This window comes from Notolepis coatsorum (genome assembly GCF_963971535.1).
Source record: "Notolepis coatsorum genome assembly, chromosome: 5".
In the NCBI taxonomy this organism is placed as follows: Eukaryota; Metazoa; Chordata; class Actinopteri; order Aulopiformes; family Paralepididae; genus Notolepis; species Notolepis coatsorum.
The window spans coordinates 9,456,813-9,481,204 of NC_140169.1; the positions used below are offsets into that span (position 1 = coordinate 9,456,813).

Genomic DNA, 24,392 nt, shown 5'->3' on the forward strand with positions numbered 1-24,392 from the left:
TGTGTGTGTGTGTGTGTGTGTGTGTGTGTGTGTGTGTGTGTGTGTGTGTGTGTGTGTGTGTGTGTGTGTGTGTGTGTGTGTGTGTGTGTGTGTGTGTGTGTGTGTGTGTGTGTGTGTGTGTGTGTGTGTGTGTGTGTGTGTGTGTGTGTGTGTGTGTGTGTGTGTGTGTGTGTGTGTGTGTGTGTGTGTGTGTGTGTGTGTGTGTGTGTGTGTGTGTGTGTGTGTGTGTGTGTGTGTGTGTGTGTGTGTGTGTGTGTGTGTGTGTGTGTGTGTGTGTGTGTGTGTGTGTGTGTGTGTGTGTGTGTGTGTGTGTGTGTGTGTGTGTGTGTGTGTGTGTGTGTGTGTGTGTGATCTAGTGCAGCAATGTACAAACATGCCAGAGTGAAACCAGAGTGGTTTGGCCTTACCAACGATGTTTTTGCTAACATACCCAATACACCGGACGTTGTTTTGTTGACACCAGCCACATGGAGGTGCTGGTCATAGAAGTAGGCTGTACCTTTGATCTGTACATGGACCAGGCCTTCCGGGACAAGTATATCAAATACCAACCACTGCTCAGTGTGATGGCTGACCTTGGGTATAGGTGTAGATATGGTGTACTTGTGTTCGGAAGTCTTGGCCATGTACACAAATCCACCATGACCGGTCTGAGAATTGCTGCAATGTCTAAAAGAAAAGCCAAACAAATTGCCAAATATTGCTCTGTCTCAGTTATTATTGGCAGCTTAGCCACGTGGAGAAGGAGGTGCTATGTGTACCCTTAAGTGTTCAGTGCTGCTTGGCCCCGATACATTTGATTCCCTGTTTATGTAATATAATTTGTGGAACCAAATAAAGTATTAAAATGTGTGTGTGTGTGTGTGTGTGTGTGTGTGTGTGTGTGTGTGTGTGTGTGTGTGTGTGTGTGTGTGTGTGTGTGTGTGTGTGTGTGTGTGCGTGCGTGTGTGTGTGCATGTGTGTGTGTGTGTGTGCGCGTGTTTGTGTTTGTTTGTGTGTGTGTGTGTGTGTGTGTGCGTGTGTGGTTGGGGGAGGTTGTTTGCAGGGCTGTATTGTTCTCAGTCAGGCTAAGGCTGCGGTTACACCTTTCGTATCATTTCGTATTGTTTTCTTATACGTATCGCCGCGTATCGCCGCGACGTCATGCGCCTCGAGTCACACTTTCGTTTTTTTTTCGTTTTTGTCAGCCGAGCACACTGATGTAGTACACTGCCAAAGCAGTAGGTGGCAGTAGGTGGCAAACATGAAGGCAATTTCAACCAATCAGAACGAATGTGCCAATACACTTCCTGGTGGAAGCTCCAGCAAAGAAAATGTCAATAAGGCAGGCGCCTATGCCGCGCCACCATCTTGCAACTCAATGCAGCAATTCTTTTTTCAGCAAAGCCTAATAAAAGTGCAATAAACAAAACGGATACATTCACTGTGTGTTCTGCCTGTCATTTGTTGATGAAACAAAACTAACATCAACACAAGTGACCACCAAGAGCGGATAGTTTAGTCTAAAAAACGATCGGTAGCATTGTTAGCTGCATGCTAACGTCAATGGAGTATGCCATTATAACAATATAGCATTGTGGCTAGAAGCTAACGTTAGCTCACGCTACTTAGCCAGCACCACAACTGATGATATCGCGAGCTATCAGTAGTTAGATAACATTAGAGACAACGCTGTGTGTATTAAACAAAGGTGCACGACTGGGCCATTTTGTTTAATGCTTGTTAAGTTGAAAGAGGAACTCTGAGCTAACAGGGTCTGATAGCTAATGTTAGCCAGCTGCTCATGCAATCGGTAATGCTAGCAGAATGAATGGATGTAAACTTTATTTAACATATTGCATATGGGTACAATACAATACGGCTCAATACAAACAATTGTTAAGGGAATGCAGACTGTTGTAGCTTGGACTGGGGTCCTTATAACAATAACTTGACAACACATGGTAGCTGGAGCTCTGTCCCAAACACACACACTGTTGTCACCGGAAGGGCACGCAGATGGTATCTACTGCGCATGGGCGTTTTCGCAACAACTGCTCCGAGCTGACTACACGCTGTTGTCGAAGCGTTTTTTTTGCGTATCTCCAAACGCAAACACAATTTTGCGTTTCAGCCGTATCCACAAAAAAACGCCAAAAAACGCATTTCTGTGTAGATAGGACATCAAACGTCGTCAAAAACGTATAAAAAAAAACGCCAGGAATACACTAGTCTAACCATAGCCTAAGTTTGGCTGTGGTTTACCAGACAGTCATTGAATAGAATACCAACTAGCTTAAACACAACTCGCTGTCTAAAGATTTCCCTTTCTCTCTCTCTCTCTCTCTCTAAAAAATTAAACTATAAAATAAAGAAGGGTCATCATGTCAGAATACCAGCGTTCTATGCTCTGCTTGGTGCCAGACGTTAGTGCCAGTTCTATTTTAAGCCTATTCAAATGTGTTGTTAAATAACTTGTTTAAATGACATCATAAACGGTTCTAAATATACTTGCTATCTGAGATTACTACATCAACCAATATATCAAATGTTAGCTAGTTAATAATGCAACAGATTGCAGATGATTCTGACATTCAAGGTAATAACTTGTTTAAATCATAAACGGTTACAAACGAGGAGATGGCTGATCCTATTCAACTGAGTTTCCACCCTTGGCACCAATAATATGCATTCATGCGCTACACAGTGACGTGATGACCCTTCCTTCTGCTATAGTGTCCTTGTGCCGTTCCTTTTAGGACAGGAAACGGGATGGCAGAGCTGTCTCTCTCACCCAATCACAATCAGGATATGATGCAGAGCTGTCTCTCTCACCCAATCACAATCAGGATATGATGCTGCGCCAAACTCACCAGAGATACAACATAGATAAGCAGCAGAGAGATGCATCACCATAGAACCACTTTTGTACATAATACCATGTAATATTCCTATTTAAACCATGATACTGATGGTATTATGGTATTTCCATAATTTTGGTCCCTACCATCACCGTAGTGACCAGAAAATGATGGCAATACCATGATAATTTTTGGTAAGAGAACAACTGACTGCTAATACTATCCACACAGACAGGAGGAGATTGAAGCCCCAATAACTGGCTGCTAATACTATCCACACAAGACAGGAGGAGATTGAAGGCCCCAATAACACGCTCCAGAATGTCAACAAAGGGGTTTTGATACAAACATTGGCGCTGTTGCAACGTAATCTGAGGACATTTGTGCCTCGGCTTATAGGAACACGCCAATATTTGGGGAAATACTTATTTGCCATCTCTTCCAGAGTCAGACAAGAATATATCAGTTTCATCCCTGTGTGTCCAGTAGCCCCAAAGAGAGATCCAGATGCATGCTAGCCTAGCTTAGCACAAGGACTGGAAGCAGTAGTGAGCAGCTAGCCTAGCTTAGCACAAGGACTGGAAGCAGTAGGGAGCAGCTAGCCTAGCTTAGCACAAGGACTGGAAGCAGTAGGGAGCAGCTAGCCTAGCTTAGCATAAGGACTGGAAGTAGTAGGGAGCAGCTAGCCTAGCTTAGCTTAACACAAGGACTGGAAGCAGTAGGGAGCAGCTAGCATAGCTTAGCATAAGGACTGGAAGTAGTAGGGAGCAGCTAGCCTAGCTTAGCTTAACACAAAGACTGGAAGCAGTAGGGAGCAGGTAGCCTAGCACAAGGATTGGAAGCAGTAGGGACCAGCTAGCCTACCTTAGCACAAGGATTGGAAGCAGTAGGGAGCAGCTAGCCTACCTTAGCACAAGGACTGGAAGGAGTAGGGAGCAGCTAGCCTACCTTAGCACAAGGACTGGAAGCAGTAGGGAGCAGCTAGCCTACCTTAGCACAAGGACTGGAAGGAGTAGGGAGCAGCTAGCCTACCTTAGCACAAGGACTGGAAGGAGTAGGGAGCAGCTAGCCTACCTTAGCACAAGGACTGGAAGGAGTAGGGAGCAGCTAGCCTAGCTTAGCACAAGGACTGGAAGCAGTAGTGAGCAGCTAGCCTAGCTTAGCACAATGACTGGAAGCAGTAGGGAGCAGCTAGCCTAGCTTAGCACAAGGACTGGAAGCAGTAGGGAGCAGCTAGCCTAGCTTAGCATAAGGACTGGAAGTAGTAGGGAGCAGCTAGCCTAGCTTAGCTTAACACAAGGACTGGAAGCAGTAGGGAGCAGCTAGCATAGCTTAGCATAAGGACTGGAAGTAGTAGGGAGCAGCTAGCCTAGCTTAGCTTAACACAAAGACTGGAAGCAGTAGGGAGCAGCTAGCCTAGCACAAGGACTGGAAGGAGTAGGGAGCAGCTAGCCTACCTTAGCACAAGGACTGGAAGGAGTAGGGAGCAGCTAGCCTAGCTTAGCACAAGGACTGGAAGGAGTAGGGAGCAGCTAGCCTAGCTTAGCACAAGGACTGGAAGCAGTAGGGAGCAGCTAGCCTAGCTTAGCACAAGGACTGGAAGCAGTAGGGAGCAGCTAGCCTAGCACCCTACCACACGGAGATTAAACTGATATCAATATTCTCGTTTGACTCTGGGGAAGATGGCAAATAAGTGTATTTCCCAAAATGTTGGGAGTGTTCCTTCCTTTAATATTTAAGTTACTTTAAATATTTTATTGATGCACAAATGTCCTTTCAATCATTCATTTCAATCAATGAATCATCCTTTCAATTCGTTTGTAAACATTAGGGTAAAATTAACCTGTATTTTGATGGGTTTCCAAAATTATAAATTATAAACAAATAAATAAATATAAATGTAATCAAAAAGTGTATTCGCCATGTACAAGTACACTCCAATGTACTTACACTCCAGTGTACATTCCAAACCAGGAAGCACATCAAACAAGTCTGGATTGGGGTTTTAATCTTGTATTGCATTTGATCAGGTCGTCTAAACCACTCCCCTCCCCTGCTGAGCCACTCCCACCTCCAGCATGTTCTGTCACTCAGTCTAAACCCCTCCCCTCCACTGCTGAGCCACTCCCACCTCCAGCATGTTCTGTCACTCAGTCTAAACCCCTCCCCTCCCCTGCTGAGCCACTCCCACCTCCAGCATGTTCTGTCACTAGTCTAAACCACTCCCCTCCCCTGCTGAGCCCCTCCCACCTCCAGCATGGTCTGAGCACAGCAGCATGACTACCAGGATGAATGGCAGCAGTCTGACCAAAAAAGGAATTGTTTCTAAGAAAGAAACATTTCTCCCCTCATTTCTCCCCTCATTTCTCCTCTCTCCATTTCTCCTCTCCTCTCTGACTGTACACCTCTCCTCTCCATTTCGCTTCTACTCTCTCCATTTCTCCACTCCCCTCCCCTCCCCTCCCCTCCTCTCCTCTCCTCTCCTCTCCTCTCCTCTCCTCTCCTCTCCTCTCCTCTCCTCTCCTCTCCCCTCCACCCCCTTCTCCCCCCTAAACCCAACTCGGAGCTCAACCAACCAAAACGAACACATATGACAACACAACTTTTACAACCCTATTAGGCGTTTTCATACCAGAGGGACTTTTTCACTGTTCAGGAAGTATCCGTTTTTGTTGTGTTCGAACTACGAGAACGACCGTAGTTCCTGAACCCCTGTTTTAACGGGATGTTTCAGCTCCCAGCGCAGAGGAACCATGAGTGACGTGAGTGTACAGTGATTGGTCCAGTTCATGATCTCAGACCCAAGTGTGCCCAGCTGTGCTCCACTGCTCGGGGCTGGAGAGACAGACATGACGAGTCGACCTCGTCGTGTCGTAGTTGAAATACCTTTGCAATAAAAACCTCTCTCCCAGTGAATCTCTTAGGTACATCCATATTGCTCTTGTCAGAACAGTGTCATAATTTCTTTGCAGGTTAAGTATTTCAAGTTGGCCATTTTATCACTCATGTTATCAACCAGGATATGCTTAGTGGTTAAGTGAATCAGTCTAGTGTGTGCTCTATGAACGAAAATAAAACAATTACCCTTTTTCAGCAAATCTCTTAGTTACAACAAGATTGTATTAAGTTAAGCAGTGTTGTTGTGTTTATATAGTGAAGTAACATTATTTACCATAAAATTATTCGCTATTGGGCCAAACTAGAATGCAGCCAAGCTTTCTCACTACACACTCAGCTACTATAGTCTCGACTCCTCACTACACACTCAGCCACTATAACTCCTCACTACACACTCAGCCACTATAGTCCTCACTACACACTCAGCCACTATAGTCCTCACTACACACTCAGCCACTATAGTCCTCACTACACACTCAGCCACTATACTCCTCACTACACACTCAGCCACTATAGTCCTCACTACACACTCAGCCACTATAGTCCTCACTACACACTCAGCCACTATACTCCTCACTACACACTCAGCCACTATAGTCTCGACTCCTCACTACACACTCAGCCACTATAGTCCTCACTACACACTCAGCCACTATAACTCCTCACTACACACTCAGCCACTATAGTCCTCACTACACACTCAGCCACTATACTCCTCACTACACACTCAGCCACTATAGTCCTCACTACACACTCAGCCACTATACTCCTCACTACACACTCAGCCACTATAGTCTCGACTCCTCACTACACACTCAGCCACTATAGTCCTCACTACACACTCAGCCACTATACTCCTCACTACACACTCAGCCACTATAACTCCTCACTACACACTCAGCCACTATAGTCCTCACTACACACTCAGCCACTATAGTCCTCACTACACACTCAGCCACTATAACTCCTCACTACACACTCAGCCACTATAGTCCTCACTACACACTCAGCCACTATAACTCCTCACTACACACTCAGCCACTATAGTCCTCACTACACACTCAGCCACTATAGTCCTCACTACACACTCAGCCACTATACTCCTCACTACACACTCAGCCACTATAGTCCTCACTACACACTCAGCCACTATAACTCCTCACTACACACTCAGCCACTATAGTCCTCACTACACACTCAGCCACTATAGTCCTCACTACACACTCAGCCACTATAGTCCTCACTACACACTCAGCCACTATAGTCCTCACTACACACTCAGCCACTATAGTCCTCACTACACACTCAGCCACTATAACTCCTCACTACACACTCAGCCACTATAGTCCTCACTACACACTCAGCCACTATAGTCCTCACTACACACTCAGCCACTATATTCCTCACTACACACTCAGCCACTATAGTCCTCACTACACACTCAGCCACTATAGTCCTCACTACACACTCAGCCACTATAACTCCTCACTACACACTCAGCCACTATAGTCCTCACTACACACTCAGCCACTATACTCCTCACTACACACTCAGCCACTATAGTCCTCACTACACACTCAGCCACTATAACTCCTCACTACACACTCAGCCACTATAGTCCTCACTACACACTCAGCCACTATAACTCCTCACTACACACTCAGCCACTATAACTCCTCACTACACACTCAGCCACTATAGTCCTCACTACACACTCAGCCACTATAGTCCTCACTACACACTCAGCCACTGTAACTCCTCACTACACACTCAGCCACTGTAACTCCTCACTACACACTCAGCCACTATAGTCCTCACTACACACTCAGCCACTATAGTCCTCACTACACACTCAGCCACTATAGTCCTCACTACACACTCAGCCACTATAACTCCTCACTACACACTCAGCCACTATAGTCCTCACTACACACTCAGCCACTGTAACTCCTCACTACACACTCAGCCACTATAGTCCTCACTACACACTCAGCCACTATAGTCCTCACTACACACTCAGCCACTGTAACTCCTCACTACACACTCAGCCACTATAGTCCTCACTACACACTCAGCCACTATAACTCCTCACTACACACTCAGCCACTATAACTCCTCACTACACACTCAGCCACTGTAACTCCTCACTACACACTCAGCCACTATAACTCCTCACTACACACTCAGCCACTATAGTCCTCACTACACACTCAGCCACTATAGTCCTCACTACACACTCAGCCACTATAGTCCTCACTACACACTCAGCCACTATATTCCTCACTACACACTCAGCCACTATAGTCCTCACTACACACTCAGCCACTATAGTCCTCACTACACACTCAGCCACTATATTCCTCACTACACACTCAGCCACTATAGTCCTCACTACACACTCAGCCACTGCCTGGTATGGAAACAGCACGGCACAAGACAAGAAGGCCCTACAGAGAGTGGTGCGCTCAGCCGAGCGTACCACGGGTATTGCACTACCCCCCCTGCAGGTTCTATACAACAAGAGGTGCAAATCCAGAGCCTGCAGGATAATGAAAGACCCTCACCACCCCAATAACAGCCTGTTTCAGCTGCTGAGGTCAGGCAGACGCCTGCGAACCCCAGCTACTAGGACAGAGCGGCTTAGGCTCAGCTTCTTCCCCCAGGCCATCAGAGCCATGAACAATGAACATTGAGTGCTCAGAACATTGAACTATCCACACACAAGCACACATGAACACACACACGACACGCACGCTGTGCACGCTCACACACGAGCAGCCACTTAACACTTTAACATGAGCGGGCACACACTCATGTCGCACACACGCACACTTATGGCCAAAGGAAAGGACACTTTAAATTAGAATAACAGGAACAGTGTATTGCACTACCAAAGCTAACTAGCATGTCCCATATGCTCTGTAAATAACTATGTACAGATACCGAGATGTCACTCCATGTTACCTGTTACCTGTTTATTGCACAATGTTGTTTTTTCATTTTTTGATTCTATTATATGTTGGACCACTGTATTGCACATCGTTGCGGGCAAGACCACCCGCATTTCATTGTATACCTGTATGCCGTGACAATTAAAACTCTTGACTTGACTTGACTTGACTATAGTCCTCACTACACACTCAGCCACTATAACTCCTCACTACACACTCAGCCACTATAGTCCTCACTACACACTCAGCCACTATAGTCCTCACTACACACTCAGCCACTATACTCCTCACTACACACTCAGCCACTATAACTCCTCACTACACACTCAGCCACTATAACTCCTCACTACACACTCAGCCACTATAGTCCTCACTACACACTCAGCCACTGTAACTCCTCACTACACACTCAGCCACTGTAACTCCTCACTACACACTCAGCCACTATAGTCCTCACTACACACTCAGCCACTATACTCCTCACTACACACTCAGCCACTATAGTCCTCACTACACACTCAGCCACTATAGTCCTCACTACACACTCAGCCACTATAGTCCTCACTACACACTCAGCCACTATAGTCCTCACTACACACTCAGCCACTGTAACTCCTCACTACACACTCAGCCACTATAGTCCTCACTACACACTCAGCCACTATAGTCCTCACTACACACTCAGCCACTATAGTCCTCACTACACACTCAGCCACTATAACTCCTCACTACACACTCGGCCACTATAGTCCTCACTACACACTCAGCCACTATAGTCCTCACTACACACTCAGCCACTATAGTCCTCACTACACACTCAGCCACTATAGTCCTCACTACACACTCAGCCACTATAGTCCTCACTACACACTCAGCCACTATAACTCCTCATTACACACTCAGCCACTATAGTCCTCACTACACACTCAGCCACTATAGTCCTCACTACACACTCAGCCACTATAGTCCTCACTACACACTCAGCCACTATAGTCCTCACTACACACTCAGCCACTATAGTCCTCACTACACACTCAGCCACTATAGTCCTCACTACACACTCAGCCACTATACTCCTCACTACACACTCAGCCACTATAGTCCTCACTACACACTCAGCCACTATACTCCTCACTACACACTCAGCCACTATAGTCCTCACTACACACTCAGCCACTATACTCATCACTACACACTCAGCCACTGTAACTCCTCACTACACACTCAGCCACTATAGTCCTCACTACACACTCAGCCACTATAGTCCTCACTACACACTCAGCCACTGTAACTCCTCACTACACACTCAGCCACTATAGTCCTCACTACACACTCAGCCACTATAGTCCTCACTACACACTCAGCCACTATAGTCCTCACTACACACTCAGCCACTATAGTCCTCACTACACACTCAGCCACTATAGTCCTCACTACACACTCAGCCACTATAGTCCTCACTACACACTCAGCCACTATAGTCCTCACTACACACTCAGCCACTATAGTCCTCACTACACACTCAGCCACTATAGTCCTCACTACACACTCAGCCACTATAGTCCTCACTACACACTCAGCCACTATAGTCCTCACTACACACTCAGCCACTATAGTCCTCACTACACACTCAGCCACTATAACTCCTCACTACACACTCAGCCACTATAGTCCTCACTACACACTCAGCCACTATAGTCCTCACTACACACTCAGCCACTATAGTCCTCACTACACACTCAGCCACTATAGTCCTCACTACACACTCAGCCACTATAGTCCTCACTACACACTCAGCCACTATAGTCCTCACTACACACTCAGCCACTATAGTCCTCACTACACACTCAGCCACTATAGTCCTCACTACACACTCAGCCACTATATTCCTCACTACACACTCAGCCACTATAGTCCTCACTACACACTCAGCCACTATAACTCCTCACTACACACTCGGCCACTATAGTCCTCACTACACACTCAGCCACTATAGTCCTCACTACACACTCAGCCACTATAGTCCTCACTACACACTCAGCCACTATAGTCCTCACTACACACTCAGCCACTATAGTCCTCACTACACACTCAGCCACTATAACTCCTCATTACACACTCAGCCACTATAGTCCTCACTACACACTCAGCCACTATAGTCCTCACTACACACTCAGCCACTGTAACTCCTCACTACACACTCAGCCACTATAGTCCTCACTACACACTCAGCCACTATAGTCCTCACTACACACTCAGCCACTATAGTCCTCACTACACACTCAGCCACTATAGTCCTCACTACACACTCAGCCACTATAGTCCTCACTACACACTCAGCCACTATAGTCCTCACTACACACTCAGCCACTATAGTCCTCACTACACACTCAGCCACTATAGTCCTCACTACACACTCAGCCACTATAGTCCTCACTACACACTCAGCCACTATAGTCCTCACTACACACTCAGCCACTATAACTCCTCACTACACACTCAGCCACTATAGTCCTCACTACACACTCAGCCACTATAGTCCTCACTACACACTCAGCCACTATAGTCCTCACTACACACTCAGCCACTATAGTCCTCACTACACACTCAGCCACTATAGTCCTCACTACACACTCAGCCACTATAGTCCTCACTACACACTCAGCCACTATACTCCTCACTACACACTCAGCCACTATATTCCTCACTACACACTCAGCCACTATAGTCCTCACTACACACTCAGCCACTATAGTCCTCACTACACACTCAGCCACTATAGTCCTCACTACACACTCAGCCACTATAGTCCTCACTACACACTCAGCCACTATAGTCCTCACTACACACTCAGCCACTATACTCCTCACTACACACTCAGCCACTATAGTCCTCACTACACACTCAGCCACTATAGTCCTCACTACACACTCAGCCACTATAGTCCTCACTACACACTCAGCCACTGTAACTCCTCACTACACACTCAGCCACTATAGTCCTCACTACACACTCAGCCACTATAGTCCTCACTACACACTCAGCCACTATAGTCCTCACTACACACTCAGCCACTATAGTCCTCACTACACACTCAGCCACTGTAACTCCTCACTACACACTCAGCCACTATAGTCCTCACTACACACTCAGCCACTATAGTCCTCACTACACACTCAGCCACTATAGTCCTCACTACACACTCAGCCACTGTAACTCCTCACTACACACTCAGCCACTATAGTCCTCACTACACACTCAGCCACTGTAACTCCTCACTACACTGTGGTTCTCCAGGGAGGAAGGCAGAAGCGTGGAAAGCTGGGTAGTTCCTCTCAGGAAGTCCCCAGAACTATTTAGTTCAGAACACTGAAACGTTGAGGCCAGTACTGCTCTGTTGAGTTGAAGGACGGACAGACTTCCTCTTTGAAGGTCATGACTCATATTTGCCAACAACAGTGAATGTCCTTGACTGACTGACTGACTGACTGACTGACTGGACTCCCAGCTTAACTAGGCTTGTCTGTCTCGTCACAATGCTGCCACTGTATGCTGCCTATATGCATATTTAGAGTCAGAGACTTTTAGACAGAAGATAATGCATTGAAAGTTGGGCCTGATGGTCGAGCTAGAGGAAAGGACTGTACATTTTAAAACAGTTGAATGAAAGCTGTTGGAGTTATCGCCTTTACAGGTAGGATATGAATGTTTGGTCAGAGGGTGGCGCTAGAGAAAAGGTCATGGGGTCATCAACATGAATGTGCACACTCTCAAAGATCCAATTGAGAGCTAATCCAGACATTTTAAATCCATCTGGGTAAATTTCATAATATCCAGTCTTTCAGGATGTAATCAACTTAGACTTGTGTAACCTGACAATATATCGGACCTTTTTAAAAATTTTCTTCCATGATTGGTGTCAATGGATTCCTGTGATACCATAATTTTCACTCCCAATATTCTTCAAATTCTATACATATTCAAAATATTTATTTATATTTAAAAGTATATTGTTAAAACAATAGAAATCCTCTACTTGGAGATGATAAAACAATAGAATCATCTCTCCTTAAGGGCGGTCAGGTGGCGTAGCGGAGATTGCGTTCGTCACCAACACCGGAGACGCTGGATTCGCCTGTTCGAATCCAGCTCACAGCTCCGGGGTTGTCACCAGCTTGGCTGGTTGTTCACACTAATACAATTGGCTGTATTAGAGGGTGGGAAAGCTGGCGGGGTGGGTCCGGGTCGTTGTAAACAGCGACTCCTACAGTTCGGTCGGGGCGCCTGCTCAGCGCGGATAGGATCTAAGGGGGGTAGTGTGATCCTTCCACACGCTACGCCCTCTCAGTGAGAGTCCACGCTGCCAGGTGAAAAGAAGCGGTTGATTGGCTGGACGTGTGTCGGAGGAAGCACGTGGTAGCCTCCACTCTCCCAGATGATCTGACTGTGGGGGGTAAGTGCGCAGCGACCAGGAAGGGATTGGGAATTGGCATAACGACTAACATTGGGATGGGAGAAAATCAGAGGAAAAAGGAGGGGGGGAAAGATAAAAAAAATAAAAATAAAAAATCCTCTCTCCTTGCTCTGCTGTTCCCTGTTCTAAGTTACAGTACACGCCATCTCAACTCAACACTTCGACGCGCTGCCTGGAATCGAACCGGGGAACACTTCTGATTACCAGACGGCCGCTCTATCTCCTGAGCCGCTGTCAATAGCTAGACAAAACTATTCACTCTTGAGTATTTAGGGAAAATGCAAAGACAAGGAGTATCCCTGAGACACACTTTCATCAGCTCTGTGTGTGTGCGTGCGCGTGCGTGCGTGTGCGTGTGTGTGTCTATACACATCCTGTCCTGACATACACACATTCCAGGATGAGTCGAGGCACGATGCTGAGGGAGCAGGAGTCCCAGATCAGCCCTTCAGCTACGCTTCGTAGCTCTGTGTGGAATCAGCTCTCTAGGCTCTTATTCACAAAATGTCCCCCCGAGCAGGAGATCTGATCTGGGGTCAGTGACCACGAACACTTGTCTTCATGACGAACAGACTGAAGCCGACTCTAGATCAGTGACCGGGAACACTAGTTGAAACCAGCGCCGCGCTTTACACTCGTTTTGAGTGGAACCGTTGTAATCAAGGGCCGCGTCAGCGGAGGGCGTGGCTCAATGTATTTACTGAAGGCATAAGGAACACATTCTTGTTTAAGATAAAGTATTAGTTGAGTCTCTCATAAGAGGGTGTGTCTGAAGAACCTTTTATTGTCTCACTCTGGTGTAACTCAAGAGTTGTGGTCAGTCTGCTAACGTTGCTCTGGAGGTACATCCAGTGTGTAGTGGATGAGATGGATCATTATTTAACAGTTATGCCTCATTTCTCTGTTCAAGATGGGAATGACCTCGTGGCTGAAGTGACTCCGAGGGTAGATGTAGTCGTTATGCACTGAAACTATCCGTAGCGACTGCATTGGGCTGCATATAGTGCTGCTGAACAACCAGGGGTTCTGGATTCTTCGATTCTGGATGTTCGGGTGGATGGACATGGTGGTGGTTGGATGGGGGGGGGCGTGTGGTATTGTAGGTGGTCTGGGATGGCACTGGGACCTTTGGGATGCTTTGGGGTGCTGTGGGGGTTGTGGTGGGTTCTTCATGGGGGGGGTCCCTGGGGTGTCGGTGAGTTGGGGGAGTTCAGTGGTGGGGCCTGGTGTTTGGCTCTGGGGGAGGTCTGGGGGAGGTCTGGGGGGGTCTGGGGGAGGTCTGGGGGAGGTCTGGGGGGGTCTGGGGGAGGTCTGGGGGAGGTCTGGGGGGGTCTGGGGGAGGTCTGGGGGGGTCTGGGGGAGGTCTGGGGGGGTCTGGGGGAGGTCTGGTTGGAGCCTATGGGGTTGGGTGCTGGCCTCTTACATGTGCTTTGTAAGGTTGTCCCCGAAGCCTGGTTTTGGGATTCGAACTTCGTCAGGGTTTTTCAAACGGACGTTCGAACCTTCGTTTTAATTTTTTTTTTTAAGAATAAAAAAAAATATTTTTTTTTTTTTTTTTTTTAAACTATCCTCAAACTAAATCCTCAATTTTAATAAAGTGATTAACTAATTCAGAGCCACGCCCATATGACCAAATTAGGTCTAGATTGCCACCGCTTTAATCAATGGGAGGACGGGGATATTTGCGAACGCTTAAACTATATCTTAAATTATGGCTATGGGTCTAATACACCCGTCGCTTATCAATGACTTGCTTGCAGTCAACATGTATGAAACGGATTGTTTTTTTCATCGGTACATTTCCATTTATACCGTTTTGAATACGAGTATATTTTGAGATTTCTAGTAATTCCAGAGAAAGACACGATAATAGCCCTTTAGTGGAATACACAAAACACGTTGTCATTTTTGTGTCCTCATGAAGCGGCGTCTGAAAAATCGCTTCTCCGTACTTTGGTCGGCGCGAACCTCACACACACACTCCGATGGCGGTGATAGGAACATCTGATTACCCCAAGATTCGTAACATAAAGGCCTTACCTCACCTCTGATGTCATGCAAAAAGATGAATCCAATTCCTGATCGCCATTCCAAATATCGATCGCGTCCATTGATCCAACGTTATAGTCCAAAACACAATGATCCACGATGCTCCCAGTGGGGGGACTCAATGCAATAGTATCCAGCTGCATGCCCGAGAAGTAAAACCTGGACCGGACTTATTTTTTTGATGCACAGTCCCAGCCAATCAAATCCAATGATGTGCAATACCATCCGGGAGACGATAGGCGGCGGTATTTGCCCTTTGCGAGCTCAGACCCATTCCCAATGATAACGTCAGGCTGGATGGATGAAAAATGAATGGATATCGCTAATGAAAGAAATAACGATTAAAACCCGACTATACTTGTGATTGGCACTCAATGCATGGCGAGTTAACCCGACTATACTCGTGGTTGGCACTGAATGGGTTAATCTGATAAAATGAGTATTTTTTTTTATTATTAAATCAACTTTATTTAATGAATATAACTCATCAGCTTTTAATACTATAATATTAGTGTAGCCTAATCTTTATCGTTAGGTTATAACTATAACCAAGTTCTGTTAGTAATGGTGACGCTCGGCGTCACTCACGCACTGCACCTCGCTTGTGCACGCGCACTGAATAAAATTCCACAATGTACCTTTATCCCAATATTCGTCTGACCACACCCCTCATCAGCTTACCTTCATAAGCAGGTGTGTGGCCACCTACTCGCCTCCTTCCCAAACTTTCACCACAAGGTGAGATCAAGGGCTGCAGCGGCGTCGGACGCCGAGCGTCACCATTACTAACAGAACTTGGTTATAGTTATAACCTAACGTTCTGTATCGTAACGGCTCTCGCTCGGCGTCACTTACGCACAAGGGAGGCCGAGCGAGAGCCATCGGCCGACAAATACACCCCGCTGAGGCCCCCCACAACCATCAGATCAGGGAGGACCGAGCCCCCCCGACCCCCCCTAATGGAGGGCACCCCCCCTATTGGGGGATCACGGGAGAGCGACGGACCCGACCGTGCGAAGAGGCACTCCAGCAACTCAACGCACAGGGTGAGCAGACCGTGGCCTGACCCCACGACTACCCACACGCACAACCCGCATGCCACCCGGGAAGGAACGGAAGGAACGACCTCGTTACTGCCCCCAGAAATCACGGGGTCAAGAGCAAACCCAACCCCGTGGCAAGGCCGTAGCAGCGGAGCGCGAAGGAAGACCCAGACCCACCAAAGGGACTGGACACCCTGGAAACGGGGGCCCGGAGAAGTCCATGATGCCAGCATCAAGACCCCACAAGGTGGTCACCTAGTGACCCCGCCCCCCACATCGCCAGCATATTCGGACAAAGGCCCCTCACAAGAGCGGGCCCTGTCCCCCCAATAGCACACCGCCTGGCACACTGACCCTGCAGGACAGGCAGCCAGCATGGCCGTAAGAACCAAAGGCTTACCACGGAAGCAGGCAGCGCACCGGGGAAAACCAGGCAACAGGCTGTAACCTGAGCCTGGAGTACTGCGGACGAGACAGGCGCCAGAGGGGTCAGCTGAAACAGCCGCCCCGGCGGAAGGGGCGTATGCTGGCGTTGTTGACCACCATGACAAAGCCTCCCTCAATGAGGCAGCGAAGGCTGACACGATTGGCAGACGTCATGAACGTGCAGGGGCACACTCAACCGGGCAACCCGGGAGTTGACACTGCACCAACACACCAGAGAACCAACCACCCAGACGTTACCCTATGCGGTGGTTGGTCCCATAACCCCTCAAGAAAAAACTCCAAAACGTACCTGCGGGCACTACCGCAGTACAAGTTTTTTAGTTTCCAACAGGGTTATCCCAGGCCTACGGGTCGACGAAACATTACTTCGGACCGGGCCCGGCGATATGGGGAGCACAGGGTCCCCCGAGGAGGTCAAAGACCACCCCAACAGGCCCCTCTTCGCCATGCGTAAGAGAAGAGCGAAAGGAATGGAGAACCAGCCCCAAGCACCCCGTACTTGGTATTCCCAGGAGGTCTCCCAACCAAGTACTAACCAAGACCAACCTGCGTAGCGGCCGAGATCTGACGAGATCGGGCGTGTACAGGTTGGCATGGCTGTAAGCCATTACGACAGTGCAGAGTACTATGTACCCACAAGGGTCTCCATAGCGCCTAACCCTGTGACACCCGGACCGACCTGGCATTTCTCCCCCTGGAAAAAAGCCCAAGTCCCTCAGGGTACCAGAACAGCAGATCTGCATCCCCGGCGGACAACGGGTTTAACTGATCCGGACCAGCGTGACCAGAACCAGTCCTGTGCCCTAACCACGCCGACATGCCAACTCCAGGAGAAGGGGCAGATATGCGTGATCTTAAACATGAAAAGAAGGCGCCACCCAGACGTTCGGTGCGAACCGCGCCTGGTGGCCCACCCCCAGGGCATGAGACCCTTCTACGTATGTTCAGATCCATTCCGTCATCATCCCCCGATATGAACGAGAATCCGTCGACAACCAACATAGGTCGTCGGAAGAGGAAAAACCCCCATCCCAGTTGCTTTATAAAAACGCTGTTTAAAGGAGGGGTTTATTCGGCACCCCCTCACAAAAAAACCTTTTTCCCTACACACAATAACAACTGTAGCATTTTGAGACCTTTGGTAGAACGCTAATGTATAGCGTAAGCTAATACAATGCCCGCTACCCACAGACTGTGAACAGGACTTATAACAAAACCAAGTCGTGTGTGTGTGAATCCTACACCCGCTTTCTATGTTGTACATAGAAAAAACACTGACGGAGAGTATAACGGCTAGGCCGTGGAACGTGTGTATACGAGTATTACTGCAACTAACACAACAGTGTTGTGGATCAACATTACTTTGTGTGTAAGCAACAGATCATACAACCAGCTTCTGCCTGCATGTGGAGCGTCAGGCTAAGATAGAACCTTTCTATGACTGAGTGTATGCTTGCAGACCTTGCTTAATCTCATAACACGAACGTGCCTCATCCCTCAATGTAACAATGCAGATTCACATTTCGCAACCTCATCATATGTATTGTTGAAGAAACACACAGTTTGTTTGGCCAAATAATATAGTCCCCCTTTAAGGGGACTTTTTGTTTATTTAGGCACAAAATTATCATGAGGGCCGGGGAGGGTATAGAGGGGACCACAGGGGGAAAAAGTCACTCAGCGGCGTCTGCTGCCTCGAGCCGCTCGGGTTTTGCCACCCCGAGAAGCCCCGGAGGGACGGTAGTTAATCGGCTGCTGGTCTCGTCGTTCCCTACCGTCTCCTCCGGTCGTGGATGAGCCGGCAGCAGCAGAACCACCGTCTCTCCTCCTGGCCTTCTTGGACGGGCCAGCAGTGGCGGCGGAGGCAGTGGTAGGCACGGCGGAGGGAGCTCGACGTCGTGGAAGCCTTCTGATTCCACCGGCAAGGACGGGAGGCGGAAAATGGGGTTGGAGAACGGATCTCTCCTCTGCCATCTCTCTGCACGTTGAGGTCATCAGCTGCAGGGCCTTCCCGAATAGTCCAGCATCGGAGAGGTTGGCCGTCAGAAGAGGGGCTCTCTTCTTCTCTGGCACTCGAGCATGCTCCAGCCAAAGGTGGCGCTGGATCAGGGTAGCCAGGGCGCGCACTTTCCCAGAGGCTATGGCCTGCACCTGGGTAAGATGCAGGACAGCTCCTGCCGCCTGGGTGATCTGATCGTGTTGCACCTCGGTCAGATCCGTGCCGCCCATCATTATCCCCGATACAAATCTAACCAGCTGCGCGATGTTAGAAGCAGCAGCCAGTGACTGTGTACCAGCGACAAATGACTGGTCACCCCAATATGCCAATCGCCTAGCCGATTTTCCTTGGAGAACCGGCTTGCATAACGGCTCCCACACCACATCCGGACAGAGGAGAGCCTGGCACGCCCTCTCTCATACCAACCCCGCCGCCCGCGTAACTGGTACGTAGGCGGGGGTAAGTCCCATGATGTGAGACACCACCTGGCCCCGACGAACATAGGCCCCCATCGAGGGGAAAAATGGGTAGACAACGTCCACCCCTCTCACCGGGCGACGCTGCCAGAGATGACCTATGAGATCATCGGGGGCAGGAGCAGGCAATGGCTGCGGCAGCGGCACGCCGTTTGCAGCGGCAGCTACCGCCATGAGCTCGGGGAACAAAGCCCGCAGTTCCCCCTGCTGACCGTCCTCCACCGAACCCGCATCCCTCACATGCAGCAGGCTTCGACCGGTTGAGGAGCCACAGTCTGATGTGGCTGATAGCAGGGCATCCTGCCGATGAGGCCGAGGTGGTTCCCCGACATCCTCGAACAAGGCGCCCCAAGGAGACATTTCTCCCCCCTCCAGTGTTACCTGGACAGGAGGGATACTCGCCTCCACAGGGCCTTCAAACAAGAATCCGTCCGACTCTTCCATGTAATCCTCAGTTTCCATCGGGCATGCAGAGACCGACGCATCCTCGCTGGTCTCCAGCAATTCCCCAAACCCAGGCCGTTCGCGCCTGCAGGACACCATCTTGCGACGTGAACGGGCAGACGCGAAAAGTTTGCGTCGCAAATCCTCTGGAACCAAAGGAACCGGCCGCTCACGAACGGACGATTCCCCGGAACCAGAGGAACCAGAGTCGGGATCAGGCCACCGCCGGGGCGGCGGCACCGATGCACCGGCTCCTCGGAGAGGCAAACTACCCATCGGCTGTCTCCTGGGCTGGGCTGGTAACCATGAAAGTGGCAGCAGCCCCGCACCAGCGCGCACGACAGAGGCGGGAATGGAGAACCGCTGGTGAAGAGTGGGTTTACTCTCCGAGGTAGACATTATGACTTAGATTTTCCTTTTTGAATAGTTACGAGAGAAGAAAAAAATAAGCACAATGTAAACACGTCTCAACTTTCTTCAACTAGCAACACGTCAAGTGGGGATCTCTCCGAAGGCACTTCCTTGTGGTGAAAGCGAAGAAGGAGGCGAGTAGGTGGCCACACACCTGCTTATGAAGGTAAGCTGATGAGGGGTGTGGTCAGACAAATATTGGGATAAAGGTACATTGTGGAATTTTATTCAGTGCGCGTATTCGTTGGGCTCCCTCGGTTCGCTGGCGTTTTTGGGATTCCTTGCGTGGGGGGCTCGCTATGGCTTCTGCAGTGTTTCGGGGGTCCCGGTGTCGTCTCGGACCGTCCATGGTGCTACATGTCTTCTGACCGCTGTTGTCTGTCTGCTTGAGTGTTTGGAGTCGTTGACTTGCTGTGTGAAAAAGTGTTGATCGATGTGCATTGTCCCCGAGTAAACTAATCTTTCTTCATACTCTCTTTCAAACCTCTCCTCTTCATCAAAACACAATGCACACAACACAACCTGGTGACACTAGCTCCGGATAGTTAGCCACAAACCAATACAAAGGCAATGGGGTCAAGCACCCGTCAGTACAAGCCAACTGAGGCTCAGTGAAATTGATTCCATGGTGCACACAAAGTACATTTCAGTGAGCCTCAATCAGCTTATACAGGAGCTTGACCCCATTGACTTTGCATTGGCTTGTGGTTAATAAGGCTGAGACGATATGCCATTTGGAAGAATCGATAAATCGGGACCAAATTATCGATAAATATCGACATTTTTATTAGTATTACATTTTCTTTTTTGATTATTATTATTTAAACAACACATTTATGTTTATTTTGCAGCAATTCTTTGTCATTGCCGCCATCTTTAGTGTTACAGATTTCCCCATTAAAAACGACCAGTGATCCTTCTCATTTTATAGTCTGGTCTCTGGATGTGATGGAGGAGTGCGCTGCATATTGAATTAGGGATGCACGATAATTATCGGGCCGATAATTATCGGGCCGATATCAGCAATTATGACGTCATCCCGATAAACTCGATAACGTTATTGATAGCTCCGATAACATATAATACATTTTTTGGTTAAAAGAAATCCGGTGGGTGGATTTGGATGAAGGGCGCTTGTTTTTATTATAGCCTCCTCCCGTTTTGCCAGTACTGTGGTAAAACTGATAGCGTGTGGTTTAGGAACAGGGAGTTTTTCACAAATCCAGCGCTCCCCTTCTTGGCTGTGACGTAGTCACGTTACATTCGGAGACAGACAGTCGATCTGCCAATTACGTCCCACGGCTTGCACCCACCTCTTCTTCTTACCACCAATCAGAAGCTCTCGTTCGTTTATTTACCTCCGGATTGTCAGCCATTACTCTACTCGGAGCTAACGTTATCTCCCCGCCAGCCACATTGACAAGTACCAGCGCTTATACATTACTGGCAAATGTCTTGTTGCACTTGTGGCAACGAGCGTTGTCAGCATCGACTTTAGTAAAATAGACCCAGACTTTTGAACATTTCGTTCTGTCCATTATGAGAGCAGAGCTGTCTGTGGCAGCGCAGCACCCGTGTCTGTGTGTGTGTGTGTGTGAGTTAGTGTGTGTGTGTGGGAGGGAGGGGAAGAGAGGAGAGCACAGCAGGCAGAGACACAGGCAGGAGAGATAATAGACAACTGCCAACAAGATTAGTTTGCGACGTTTAAATTCCTAAAAAAAAAACTCCATAATTTCTCGAGTACCGATAGCAGTACCGATGACGTCGGAGCTTATAAATACCCAAAAAAAATTTGTTTTGATAAAAAAAAAATATATATATATATATATATATACAGTTAAAAAAAATATTATAATACAATAAATATCGGTTATCGGTATCGGTATCGGCTTGAGGAGCATAAAGTTATCGGTATCGGTGTCAAAAAATCAATATCGTGCATCCCTATATTGAATGCACAGTGCAGAGTTGCAATTCAACTGAATTTACATTAAATGAGGATGTTTTAACTAAAACATGCCACAAGACCTAGTATTTTAGTATAGTATAAAGTATTTAAAAATATATATATATCTTTTTTTTCTTTCATGCAAAAAAATCGATAAGTGATGCCACTTGTGGCTTGTGGTTAACTATCCCAAACTAGTGTGAGGAACAGCATGGATTGCGCTGAGAAAGGACTCATCAACATCATCAGTGGCGAGTAAGAAATAATATGACTCAGGGGTGTTGGTGTTCCTACCCGTGTTGTCAAACTGAAGCTGTTGACAGGTGGTGGTGCTCTTCCAGGGGCAGCTGTAGACGGCTCCCCGCTCCACCACCGTGCTGCTGGGGACAGAGCTGTTGGCCCTGGGGGCTCCGATCAACACATCCGACCTGGCGAGGGACAGGGGGGCACTTTATTCTCCCAGAACAACTATTGTACAGGAATAATATCTTGGTGCCAGTGGTGTAGAGAAATAAACTACTTGTAAAGTTACACAGTCCAATCCAATGTACAGTTTATTCCAACTCGAATGTATATATTTTCTTTTATAATCTCTGTCTCTTTTTTTTTTTTTTTTTTTTTTTTTTTAGCGTTTATCGCTTTTCTGGTCAAGCATGACCGACAGAAACAGGTTGAAATGGGATGTAGAGCAGGGGAAGACATTCTGAGAAATTACGGCGGGTCCGGGAATCGAACTCGTGTCCCCCAGATCCGTGACGAGCACGGTTTTCCCCGACGCAGAAATAGCGCCGAGATATGCGGTGAGCTACGGGAGCTCCCCTATAATCTCTGTCTCTTAAACAGTACTGTATATTTGTACATCTTGTATGCCATAAATGTCTGGGTGTAACAGTACTGTATATCTGACTGTAGGTCATGTATGTCATAAATGTCATGATGAATTGAAAATGGGGGACCCTGATGTAAACAAGACGAAAGTCTTTCTCTGGTCTGCATCCCCTTAACAATTGTGTGTATTGAGCCGTACTGTATTGTACCCATTCTGCAATCTGTTAATAAAGTTGTCAATCAATCAATCAGTACAACAGACACACGTGGTACAATGACAGCATGACCTCACACACAGTACACAGTATAACAGACACACGTTTACATTTTACATTTTGTCATTTAGCTGACGCTTTTATCCAAAGCGATTTACAAGTTCTGTACGACAAGTCAGCAGGAAGGGTACAACTCTTACAGCTGAGTAACAATGTTCATCAAACAATGTTGAAACTTGGGTGCTGCAGTGTTGAGTGCATAGTAGTATAGATAGTACTAGGGGTGGGCCGGTTCACAAAATCGACGGTTCGGTTCGTATCACGGTTTTAGGTTTATGGTTTTCGGTTCGGTATACGTTGTTTTTTTTAGTTGTTTTTTTAAATGTAACACTCCAAAAATACCATACATCAACATAAGATATATAGCCTAAAAATAATCCAACTTTTCAGTTATTCTCAAGGACGTAGTCATGCAAAAACTGAAAGAATGAGGCCATTTGACATCAGGCACATTATTTTGACAGTGACGGCGTCGGTTAGAGCTAGGAGAGATTTTGGTACAGCAAGAGGGGAGGCATTGCTGATTTAAACATGCTTCTCATTTATTTGGTAAAAAAAAAGTTTACCTTTAATAATGTTTGGCACACAAAGACCGAACTGACTGAAACATATAGGCAACATTTGTCAAAGTATTAACTCATCAATATACCCCCCTTCCCCACTAATCGAACTGGTGTCGTGGAGTCACTTCTCTGTGAGCGTTTCCACGGTTAGCTTGCGGCTAACATTAGTTAGCTCGTAGCTAACGTAACGTTATATAACCGAACAATACACACATGCCCCGAATGCGTACCGTTCGGTACGACCTCCACGGTTCGGGGCATGTGTGTATTGTTCGGTACACGGTTCGAATGCGTACCGTTCCACCCCTACATATTAGTATAGTAGGAAGAGTGCCATTTTTTTCTTTTTTTGTACAATGACAACAGGAGCTCACACACAGTACACAGTACAACAGACACACCTGGCACAATGACAACAGGAGCTCACACACAGTACACAGTACAACAGACACACCTGGCACAATGACAACAGGAGCTCACACACAGTACACAGTACAACAGACACACCTGGCACAATGACAACAGGAGCTCACACACAGTACACAGTACAACAGACACACCTGGCACAATGACAACAGGAGCTCACACACAGTACACAGTACAACAGACACACCTGGCACAATGACAACAGGAGCTCACATACAGTACAGTACAACAGACACACATGGTACAATGCCAACAGGAGCTCACAGACAGTACAGTACAACATACACACATGGTGGTACAATGACAACAGGAGCTCACAG

General features: G+C 47.7%; 1 protein-coding gene across 1 annotated transcript in view; it reads right to left on the reverse strand.

Moving 5' to 3' along the window:
• The window catches only part of LOC311227946 (integrin alpha-V-like), a 142,736-nt gene that overhangs the window by 114,882 nt on the left and 3,462 nt on the right, over positions 1–24,392 (reverse strand). Inside the window, 1 exon segment of the mRNA XM_084313819.1 lies at positions 22,275–22,408. Coding sequence (XP_084169945.1) covers positions 22,275–22,408 — 134 coding nt within the window.